Here is a 12,388-nt window from a genome sequence, read left to right on the forward strand (position 1 = left end):
TTCTAACAACCCTGACATGCCAGCAGGAAGTCAGGCTCCTGTTCAGAAAACTCAATCCACCTGGCTTTGTGTTGGAATAAGCAGCAACATGACACAAGTTTGCAAACCAAGAAAAAAAAGAAAAAACAAGAAAAAACATAACACAGGGAAATTCAATTAAGCTTTAGCTGGAAGCATCTGATAAGTTTATGGAAATTAAAGTTTTATGTAAATCAGTTGTCTGCCGGGCCCTGTGCCAGATCACAAGGGGCTGCACTATATTGCATTCAAATTAGCTGCCTCAGAAAACTCAGCAGCAATGCCTAACAAGCCTAAAAACAACATTAAATAGAATCTTGAGAGTGTACTGCATATTTAAATAGAGATTTTATACTAGCTGCTCTTAACATCTCACCTATTGCTGTAAAAATGTTTAACAACCCATCTCTGTGATTATTCAAAGTGTCTTTGCAAATAAAGAACCACTACAACAGTTATTATTTTGTCAAAATTCAGTACAAACACACATTATGGAGGATACATCAGTATTCACTTGTGTGATAAGTTCTTTATTTAAACAAGACTCCTTCCAATTTCTTAGAAGACGAGACAAAGTGTGTGAGTAAAAACCGTTCGTGTTATGTACACTGCAGATCTGAGAGCAGTTCCAGCCACAGAGTGCACTGACATCTTGTGGACAATAGAAGCAACTTCAGGGACAGAAGCTGTGCGCATTATACAGATACTACTTCACTCTCTTGTATTCAAAAACCGATGTTCCTGAGGCTTTTGAATGTATTTATCCCACAGATGTACATCAGATATTCCTCTGCAATGTCATGTTTATGGGCATGTATCTAAAAACAAATTGGCACATTTGTATTTGTTATAATGTACACAAATATCATACAAAGAAAAACTAACAGGAAAACTGCTACATCATTCCCCAGAAACAAAGATCAATAAAACTTTACAGAAAAAAAACCTGTCAGATCAAATTCTAATTTATGAATATGAGTGAAAAAATAAACACATAAGGCAGAGTCAGGTATCAGTAGGTTTTAGGTCACTATTGCCTTGAGACACATGTTCAGCAGATGCTACCTTGAGATGGAACTGGCGTGTGATTGGCTAGAGGAAGTAGTGGCAGCACTGAGCTGTGAGAAACCACTATGACAAGACTCCAGGCTGGTCATGGATCCCCTAGAAACAACAGAAAAAGAAATATTAATTCTCAGATATGATTCTACCCAATTAATTACTGTAAAAAACAGGTAACATATGTACAGTATAACAGGTATTAAAAGTACACATCTGGCAAAGCTGTCTGCAAAACGTAAGAAACCAGCATTTCCAGAATTATCACCACACTGATTTTCCATAAACCCACACAAGAGCAGTGCAGCCAGTGTGAAATACAGCTTCAGTATTATACAAAGAAAACATGACACAACCAGAAAAAAAGCTCAGCGGAATAAATAAACTGACCTGAAGTCATGGGAGGCCAGCACCTCGGTGTAGTACATGATCTTACACTTGTGGGAGGAGACCTGCAGAGAGGCCAGCACATCATCCACACGAGGCAGGCTGGAGGCGGTGCAGGCTGGAGAGCTGTGGAAACGCCACTGGAGGATGTAGAAACCAGGCCAGCGTGTAATGTGGGAGCCCTGTTCGAAGAGAGGAAAGCTGCAGGATTAATCTGAGGCTGTGATGACAAAAGATTAACCTATTTGATGCAACAGATAGAAAAACAAAGTTTAATTGAAAGCTAAAAAAAAACATCTTTCCTCCCACCTGTACACTCTCTCCCTCCCTGCAAGTGAGGGCTTTCTCCACCATGCTGTAGTCCTGGCCCAGCACCCAGCTCCTGTCTATCAGCTGAACATTGACGGCCCCTAGGGATGTGATGCCATGGGCTCCAAGAGTGTCTTTCTTCTGAGGCTGAGGGGCTCTCTTGGAATGGTAGATGTTGAAGACCACGTCTCCTTTACACACGTCAAAATCCCAGGTGATGACGGAGGAGGCCTCTGTGATCTCGATCAGCAACTGCAGGAGAGTGTAAGGAGATTAGAAACACACAACATCAGACAGCAGGCAATTAATCACATTTCTCTTTTGCCACAAGCCTGCAATGTAGCCTTGTACCAGGTGGTGGCACCAGAATCCACATCATTAAAACCTACCCTGCACATGTACTGGAACTGTGAAGAATTACCCCCTTTGCTCTAACTGTTACAAAGTCTTAACACAATTAAGCTGAGACTTTACCTCATATGGGGCTCCCTTGAAGATACTTGCACTCTTATAGATGGAGTCAGTCAGCAGGCGGTTCTCCTCACTCTCCAGCTCCTCTGCTGTCCTGTACAGAGATTTGGGGACCATGCCTCCTTCAGGGATGTCACACTAGAGAATGACAACCACAAAAAAAGACAGAAGACCATTCCATTAATATATGTTAAAATCTGTAAATGTGTCTATAAAGACATAAGGTTACATATTTTGTCTTAGTTTTAAGACTCATAGGAAGCCCTATGATATTTTAAGTCAGGCAACTCTGATGATACCTAATGTATCAAAGGTAGTAACTTGATATACCTGCTGGTGATACGGCTACATGACACACTGAGAAAGCATAGCCAAAATAGCCAATCAACAGCTGCGATACACATTATTCCACTGTGTTCTGAAAGTAAAATTCACATGTAGAAGTTAATACGCTGAGGAATACATCTCACCACGCAGTCCCCTCCTAAGAAGTCAGGGATGATCTCTCTGTCAATGTAGTCCACCAAGCCTCCCGGACCCTGATAGTCATTTCCAGCATAAACCAGAAACTTCTTCCGAGTGTTTTCATCGATCAGGGGGCTGACCTAGAAACAGGGCATCAACAGTCATCTCAGAAAAAGCTGCAGGTTCGCTTATTATGAACTGTAAAGTTCAATCCATGAATATCTGAATTATTTATGGGTGAAAAATACATATGCTGCCTGGTTGGTGGTGCTACTAGGCATCTGCACTTGTGCTTTATATCGATTTTGTCATCATAATAACTTACGATGCAGTTTTAATTGCTTTTTCTATTGATTGATAAATTGTTGCATCTTTCACGTCTCTGGAGCCTCCATTTTAATCCAGTGGAGGCAGAAATATTAACGTGTGACACATTTATCTTTTAAAAAAAGAAACAGCAGAAGCAGATGAAAAAGCTTGAGTTGAAGAAAAGAATAAGTTAACACTCTAACAGTTTATTCAGTGTAGTCCAGCCATTCATTATTTAGCAGACCTGAATTTCCTTTATGCACAATTAAGTGCTGGAATCCTGCTGTTTGTTAGATTAAATTTTTAAATATATTTATTCAGCTCTAAAATAATGGGGACAAAGTGTTTGTGGCAGCAGAAGAGGAAATCAAACAGGTAAGACATAAGTTATTTATAGACCTATGACTGTAACCTCACAGTCTGACTCAGTAACAGCCTCATGAACTTGATCATTTGAAGTTAAAAAAAGCATTGAGATTAAAACTGTTTTCAGACATCAATTTTACATTAAAAACATGTTTGCTCAACAGCATTTTAATGACTATTTCAACGTGGTAAATTTAGACACAGTAACTGAAATGCTATCAAAACAAGTTGAGAGTGGACACAGGCCTATATTCAAAAACTAATATCTGAATGTATCTATCATCAATCAGTCCTGGAGGAGTAATTAGTCATAAGGCAGTAATACTAGTTAAGATAGACCTCGGGTAAGAAACTAATATCCAACCAGGATTTTGATCTTCCTCTTACAACGTAAACTTCTGCAAATTAATGCGCTCTGATGCAAGCTTTGATGTGGACTGTGTAAATGAGGAAATAAAATGGTGTGTCAGACAGCTTTTTCAGGAGAAAGGAAAGCTGTCAGCGAGCAGGTTAGGTTCACAGGGTATGTTACCACACTGACTGATGGAGAAACACAGTTTCCCTACATCTCATGGTAAACTTTGTGGAACATACCCCTGGTCACAACTTTAACAGGTTCTTCTTAAAGCCTCTACACAATGCTTCAACTTTGCCGTTTATTTATAGGTTTATTTTCATATACCTCTGTGCTTGTATTTCTTTATTTCTTTGCTGAATGCTATTACTATCCAACAAACTATACTACAGAATATTGCTGTGGCAATGATCAAATATCCCCCATGGGGATGAGTTAAGTCTCTGCATACTGCATGGCTGTAATTATCTTCATTTGTTGATATTAGTTTTCTCTGCTCCTCCTCCTCATTTCCATTGTTTATCATTTGCTCATATTCACAATGTGCCTGGAATACACCAAACTATTTAAACCTCCCATCAAAGAGAGCATCTGCAAGATGCAACCTCTGTGCCTATATGTACTTCATGCAACCATACATCATCAGGGTGATTAATCACAGTCACGTTAAAGACTGCTCATCAAACATAAGCGCAGAAATTTAGTCTCACCAGGGTCCAGAGCACTGGAAAAACTCTAGGCGCCCTCAGTATGAGGAGCCGACCCAGAGTCTCGGGGTAGTTGGCTTCCACCACCTCGATGATTCTCAGCAGAGCCTTGACGCCTGGTCTCCACAGGTGACGCATGTTAAGACCCTCCAGATCCACCAGGCAAGTCCAACAACTGGCCGACATGTCAGAGAACAGAGAAATTTAATGATAAGCATGTGTATACTCGATTACCAGGTAACTACTGAAACACTGGCCGAGGATATATAAATTCATATTTGGGCACCTAATAGGTCGCCCGAAGACTCTGGTGTTTTCCTCACAACGCCTCAGTCCCTCCTCATTGATGGACAGGACCTGGGTCACAGTCGTGAAGTAGCAGCGTTAATACAACTGAAGATATCTGAAATGAAAATGACTGTATGTTCATCTTAAAGCATAAATCACCTGTCTTAGAAGCATCTCCTCTCCCAAGGCTCGCACCAAACCCTTAGTGTCCATTTGACCCAGACGGAGGATATACAGAGGACGGCCATCTAAAAACACACACACGGAAATTCACAGATTACACTACATATAGTAAAATCAATCATCAGAATTAGTAGAAATGACTCTTACTAGGCTTAGGACCCCCCATCGCCTCTGTAAAGCTGGTATTTAAAGATACTAATTTAGGAAGGGCCACCTCCTGCTTTGAAGTCCTAACTTTAATCAGGCGCATCAGGTGAGCTGTTAAAAGCAACAGCTCATTTTCCAACATGGGACCTATGACAGATGGTGCTCAGACTTTACAGTCAGTAATTAACAGCCTATTTCAAACCACGTGGACTTAAAATATATAAATAAATACAGAAAACTAAATCCTTCTGCTTCTTTATCTTTACACTCACTGATAAGTGTGCACTTTCACTGACGACAAAAGAAAAAAAAAAAACTCAGCACGCCAACAGTCAGCAGTAAGTCAAAATGAGATGACATAAATATAAAATAAGGAAATATATTCAGGTTCATCCAGTACCTCTGTCATGGTGGTGCCAGCCTCCAGTGTAATATTCCTGAAGCAGTTGTGGCCGTTCCCACGTGTCTAACAAGAAATCCACCTGATGTTGTTTCCTCCAGGTGAGAGACTGGCACAAAAGCTCCCTGGCCTTGTCGAGGTTGAAATCTCTGGCCCTGAGGAAGCGCAGCACGTGCTGATCCTTTGGAATCTGTACACAACAAGGGTTAAAACTTCAGTGCAGAATTTTAAGTTACTGTAAAATGCAAAGACTTTCCTTAACAATATATCTGTGAACAGCAAAACTGACTTAAGTCTGGAAGCAGTGGCAAAGCAGAAGTCTAGGTTATGTGATTGTCAAGAAATAAATGTGTTTGTTACATAACTGCATAAACAGCTGTGTATTCGGGTAAACTGTGTTTGTGTATACGTGACCTTGCCCTTGTGGGTTTCCTGGAGCCACTGGCGCAGTCGAATGAGACAGCTCTCCTGCAGAGGCGTTAAATCACCGAGGTAACGTCTGATGTAGTCAGCATCCAACTTGTCTGCGGGCAAAAGCACACGCATAGTGTTAAGTTGGCATATACTGCATGCATTTGATAGTCACACCAGGAGCTGTTCACTATAGTGTATTTTCAACATGAGTAAAAATAATAATTAAAAAAAGCAAGCAAGTGAACCTCCGAACAAAATGTTGCTTAAGGCATTGAGCAGATTAGCATGTTTTTACAAGCTACAGCTATGGCTTAAAATGTTCCTGCAAGCTTGGTCCTGTTTGCTGCTGTATGCAGTTTAGCAGGGTTTGCAAACCCAGGGAGAGAAGTGGTGTTTTTTGCAAAACACTAGTGCGTAAACAGTGCTGAGAGATTGGATGCTCAGCCCTGAGCTTTTTAATGCACAAGGACAAACATATATTCAGTTTTTAAAATATTACATTTAGCCCCATAAAACAAGTTTTTTATTGTTCATATTTACAGACTCCCAGACACACTGACTGAACATAGTTTTAAGATTTAATTAAGAGCTTAGCTAAGAAAGTAGCAGCTAGTTCATTTTCCCCTCTGTAAATATCTCTCAGTAAATATATGAACTGTGAAGCAGCCATATGCAAAGGGACAATATACAGTGGGTACGGAAAGTATTCAGACCCCCTTAAATTTTTCACTCTTTGTTATATTGACATGCAGTGTGAGCTGTAAGGTCTTATATAGACAGGTGTGTGGCCTTCCTAGGGTCACAGCAAAGGGTCTGAATACTTATGGCCGTGTGATATTTCAGCTTTTCTTTTTTGATAAATCTGCAAAAATTTCCACAATTTCGTGTTTCTCTGTCAATATGGGACGCTGTGTGTACATTAATGAGGAAAAAAATGAACTTAAATGATTTTAGCAAATGGCTGCAATAGAGTGAAAAAAGAGTGAAAAATTTAAGGGGGTCTGAATGCTTTCTGTACTCACTGTACATGACCCAAATTTTTTAACTTTTATACTGTTGCGTTGTGTGTTGGCTGCTGTTCTGTACTTAATTGTGACTAAATTGTGAGCAACCACTGACCATCGGGAGAGCCAGCCACAAGCTCTGTGGGACAGGCAGGGTCTTTGACGGGTAGTCCATCCTTGGCACTGTTCACAGGGATGGCCCTGGCAGTAGAGGTGGGCGGCAGCTGGAGCCTGGCACCAGTAGTGCCAGGGACAACAGGGGGTATCCAACGAGGTATGTAAGTTACTCCTTCTTCCTCCAGCTCTCTGAGGTAGTACTCAATAATTTCTTTACCCTACAACATAGCAAGAACAATAAACAAATACTGAAAGCAAATGAAACATTTCTCCAAATGTTGCAGTATACTGTATATACTGTGTATCATAAACATTTAATTCAAAGATGCAAACCTTTTTAATGCTTCCAGCATACTGTTTCATGGCTATCTTCTCTGCCGTGCTCTCAAAGCCAAAAAAGGACTTGATATCCAGACTAGCTGTCTGTTCAAAGCACGTCCAGTCTTCATTCTCTGGATGAACCTATGGAAGACAAACATAAATACATTATGGATGCTGAAACTTTAACTTCAACAAAAGTGAAAGTGATTTAAGCAGTACACATGACATGATATCAAAGCAACTAGGTCACAAAGTTCATTTTTAGCAGACGTATATATCGTATGCAGCAGAAATAATATTGCTGATGAAGGTTATGTTGTGGATAGTTGGGGAAAAAAACAAGGAATTGTGATTTTGGAGCAAATCAAACAAAACCACCCACTGGCATAAGTGTTTAGTGCATTTGGCACACTATGGGAACATCACTTAACATGAATAATTTGTGCACTGAAAAGGAAAACCAGATTTTTACTGATATGCACATGCAACCATGTTTACAGCTGTGATCTCTATTTCGCTGCTTGTTGTTTTTATCACATACTGTACTGGCTTTGGGAGGGGCTCTGTGCCACCAACAGAGCAGAGCACTTGGTGCAATAATAGTGTCACACAAAAACAATAAAACAAGCACAAAAACAAAGAAATAAAACTCATGGAGGCTCTCTTCCTGAGCACCTTCTTATTATGCCTGAGACTCACCGTGTAGTTGCAGCGCTCACGGACAATGACTCTGTTGGAAAAGGTTTCATTATGGACCTCGATGTGGAGCGTCCTGTCTCTGCGGTTCAGAGTGTTCTTCTGAATAAAGTACAGGTAATCTACACCAGCAATCTTCACGCAGACAAAAAAATCTTTTTAGTTTACACCAGGTTATTTGAACAAATTGATTAGATATGAAAAATGTTCATTGAGCATTGTATTACAATTTAGTGAACCACACATTACAAATTATCCCGTTAAAAATGACCATTCTCTGACAAAAAGGAATCATTACACCTCATTATAGAAAGTGTTATGATTCTTTCACGGCCTTTGCTCAGTAAAAGGTCAGAGGAGAGGTACCCTTTTGAGAAGTCGTGGAGCATCAATGTCGATTATACAGCGCCTCTCGGTCACCAGCACAGATCCATCCTCACTTTGGTTTTCACTTACGATCTCACTGTCGACAAACACCGGGATCAGGGGGCACTTTGGGAATCTCCTTGCATAGGCCTGAGAATGAGAAATACATCACGAGAAATAAAGTCAGGAACAAAAATCAGTGAAAGACAACTGTAGATTCCCTAGTGTTTATTCTGCGTGTGCTGTTGTACTGATTTTGTTCTGCCTGCTGTGAGGTGGCTCTCTGACTGGGCAGGAAAGCTGCTCTGAATGGGCCCATTACAACAAGGTCACTTGTATTTGCAATATGTGTAAACTATAATGAGAATGTTGCTGACTACAGCACATAATTTCAGTATCAGGTTAGGATGCATTTAGTAGCTTTATCAGTTTATACAAACACAAATTAACATTTTGTTTTGCGCACAGCAACAGCCTGTAGCTTTGGCAGTTTTCACAGACAGTGATTACTTTGTGTTTTACTGCCCACAGCAAACTGCATGACCATCTGTCCAAGCCAGTTTCACCAGGGCTCACCTGTCAATATTGATTGAGTCACTGAACACGTGTTTCAGGATATGCAAAAACAGTCCTCAGTCTGTGTAACTAGCAGCAGTTCAGCTCTCGTTGATAAGCTACTGAAAAGTAAACCAGGAAAGGGAAGGAACTACACCATTACAATATGAACAGCTGCCTCTTTAATCTTTAAGAGAAACAACAAATTAGTCACAATAGCGTACAAAACTAATGCTAATACTCTGGGAGTACTCTGAGCCCTAGATGAGGCACACACTGACAACCTGAACTGGTACATGTGTGCAGTAAATAAATGAGCCTGGCTGCCTTAGAAGGAAACAATTTGAAAAGTCTCAAGAGCTAAACTGACTATTCTGGCAATAGAAAACAGACCAAAGGCACAAGACAGCAGGATTTTCAGTAGCTTTTCTCTTTAAATTCACACTAATGCAATAGTCTTTCAGCAACACACACACACACACACACACACACACACACACACACACACACACACACACACACACACACACACACACACACACACACACACACACCTTTTAGTATCAATACAGCATGGCATGGAATCAATAAGATGACATTATTCGCTAAGCAAATTAATGGGAAAGGATTCCTTGGTAAATGAGCAGCATTGACTGCTATACAACAAAAACAAGTTTCATTCACTGATTACAGATAAATAAAAATATTTATCCTACTTTTTTCTTTTAGAGTAATACAAATAAAAACATAATGAGAGCACAAAATATAAAATAAGAGTAGAATGTGTTAGCGTGGTACCGTCAGTGGCCCCAGAAGACTTTGTGTGAGTCAAACATCAGAGATTTTATTCTTACACCATTATATTTTACATTATCAAGCCAATAAGACTTTAATGGCTGTGCCTGTGAAGCATAAACAGTGTTTTATTTCCTCAGGCAATATTGATTAAATGCAATTCTAATAGTGTCAGCCATGCACAAGTAAGTTAGTGCATCTGCATGAAAACAGTTCTAATGCATTTCTATTACATAAAGATCCAGGAACATCATTAAGATGCGTCATGAAAGGAACAACAATGATGTCACTGGTTAAACATTCAGTAATATCCAGGACACTGATTAGGACTGTTAGCCGGAGTATATAGTCGTCAGCGGCAGGATCAGCAAATGGACTAATGAGAAAGCTCAGAGATAAATGGGAGTGGAGGAGGTGACAGACCATTCACTGGAGTCTCTCCCTCTATGCGGCAGAGGCCTGAATCCTTTCATAGGAGCTGTTATTTACTTTTCACAAAAGGCTTATTTTGAGATCCATTTCAATAACCTGCAGTGACGCAGTGAGAATTTCAGACATGAGATGTTTCATGGGAAATGAAGCTCGCGTGGGCGCTAACTTGGACCTCACGGTGAAGGACTTACAGTCTGAAGAGCAAAGTGTCATTACATAAGTCTTTAGCTTAATATGTAACTGGGGAGAGCAAGAAACAACAGCAGGAGCAGACTGCAAAAGTGGGTGAAACCTGCCTGCTTCTCACAGATGTCTACATTTATTTTAATTTTGTCCTACTTTTCCCCCCTCACACAGAGCTCCTGCTCTTACAATAAATTTAAAGCATTTGTTTGTGGGGTGTAGGTAAAGCGAGCAGTCCTACTATCATAATAATGATCATAATATAATTTTTCACTCAAGGAAAGCATGTTTATCAAATGATGAATAAAGGTGTGGAAACTGGGACTTCTTGCTGTTTTCAGTGGATTTCCCCTGTTGAACAATGGGCTGCACTAAGATCTAAATCTATCTATCTAATTTATCTATTGACAAACTCCTGTGGCCACTTCTTATCTCTGATGTTTCAGGAACATTTTGCTGGACGTCCACAGGAAAAAGAAAAACAGTCGACTACAAATCTTCTGATCTTTCATTAAGCATCACAAGGTGTGGTTTAGGTTACGAGGTGCTTCAAAGATAAAAACATATACATCCAACATTTAAACCAGTTACAGAGGCATATAAAATAATCAGCCTGGCACTGAATAAAGTGGAAAGAAATCTTCTTCTGCAAGGTGCTTCAAGGATGGCACATTTAATAGACAGCTCTCTTGCCATGTGCACCTCGCAGATTACTGTATTTACCACCGCACCAGGAGAGGAGAGGGTTTACTGTCTACTCTGTGCCGTCACTCATCACACAGCATTTATCGCAAGTGAAATTATATCAAGAAGGAGACAGATGGCCCTGGGAGGCACACAGAGCTATAGACTTTTTGTAGTTTTCTGAAAGCATCTGGTCTTCTGTACAGTGCCACAACTGAGCCTTGGAATCCAGTGAAAACTCTGCATTTTCCCCTCACATTTTTAGATTTGATTTTTTCATTCAAGCATAAGCAGAATATTTTAAAAGGAGGACAAGAGTGAAAGTCACAGTGGCTGTAACAGATACACCTGGACTCCACTTAAGTTATGTAAGATCCTACAAAGTAATAACACTCACATCCACTTATGTAATATTAGATAGGATATGACACACAAAGCTCTCTGGATCTTAACTGGTCTTTCTGCTGACACCGAATATAACCACAACACTCACCGCCATTATTAACTCAAATGGATGCTTGTAGACCCGAACGGGAGACTGGTATTCCTGCACCATGGTTGGAAGTTCACTCACAGGCAACCTCAGTTAGATAACTGCAGACACAAAACACACACACACGTACAGCCAAAATAAAAACCAGAGGCACGACAGCAGTTTACATGGGTTATTGTTCTGTGTGCCTGCCTGTAAAAAAAAAAGTGTGTATCAGCAGAGAAAGGGGTCAGAGGACAGAGGGACATTCACATGACCAGAAGCAGAGGAGGAGAAAAGTTTTTGGAGCCACTAGCTGGCATTATTAAATAATATAAAAGTGATAAAATCCGTTTGTCACTGTGTAAAGAAGAAAAAAATATATATATCCACGCACATTAGTATTTAGTGACACGCGGCCTGAGCAGCGAACAAATGGGACTTACAGCTGACTTAAATCCAGGGCCGATAAGTTTATCCGTCACCGTAGCTGCCCAACTATCCCTGTGTCCTCCATGCTGTCAGCTGTGTGGGCAAAGTGTAGCTTCCTCCACTGTAAACAGCAAAATTAAAAGTATACAGCTTATACAGCCTGCTCTGTCCCCACCGTGACACCGTGTAGCTGCTGACTCCGCCTCTGTCAGACAAACAGGAACTTACAGCCAACGTTTGTTTGGAAAGTAGGAGGCTGTAGAATCAAACTTTTTTTTTGTTTGTTTGTTTTTTGTTTTATTGTTAAAGGCTCAGGCGCTGCTTTGTAATATTTCTAACCAATGTTTTAAGCAAGTTTAGCCTCCAACATTAATGTTTATGTAAACAAAATGTGAAGCAAAGTCACAGTGTGAGGTCAGGACTGAGGGGGGCGCTGTGACTGAGGTGACACAA

The 12,388-nt window shown here is 40.4% G+C and overlaps 1 protein-coding gene across 1 annotated transcript; it reads right to left on the reverse strand.

The window, feature by feature from the left end:
* Nucleotides 1-517: 517 nt before the first annotated feature.
* On the reverse strand, nucleotides 518-12,127 carry LOC121199049 (SEC14-like protein 1). Its single transcript, XM_041063499.1, has 16 exons — nucleotides 11,950-12,127; nucleotides 11,525-11,625; nucleotides 8,383-8,532; nucleotides 8,020-8,151; nucleotides 7,333-7,461; nucleotides 6,998-7,217; nucleotides 5,879-5,988; nucleotides 5,465-5,654; nucleotides 4,894-4,982; nucleotides 4,733-4,803; nucleotides 4,450-4,621; nucleotides 2,715-2,849; nucleotides 2,248-2,382; nucleotides 1,774-2,025; nucleotides 1,468-1,646; nucleotides 518-1,182 (listed from the first exon to the last, which is right to left on the reverse strand). The coding sequence occupies exons 2-16, from the start codon at nucleotides 11,585-11,587 to the stop codon at nucleotides 1,080-1,082; spliced, it is 2,130 nt and encodes a 709-aa protein (XP_040919433.1). The 5' UTR covers nucleotides 11,588-11,625; nucleotides 11,950-12,127; the 3' UTR covers nucleotides 518-1,079.
* Between the last annotated feature and the right edge of the window lie 261 nt (nucleotides 12,128-12,388).

Source organism: Toxotes jaculatrix, chromosome 18, assembly GCF_017976425.1.
Source record: "Toxotes jaculatrix isolate fToxJac2 chromosome 18, fToxJac2.pri, whole genome shotgun sequence".
In the NCBI taxonomy this organism is placed as follows: domain Eukaryota; kingdom Metazoa; phylum Chordata; class Actinopteri; family Toxotidae; genus Toxotes; species Toxotes jaculatrix.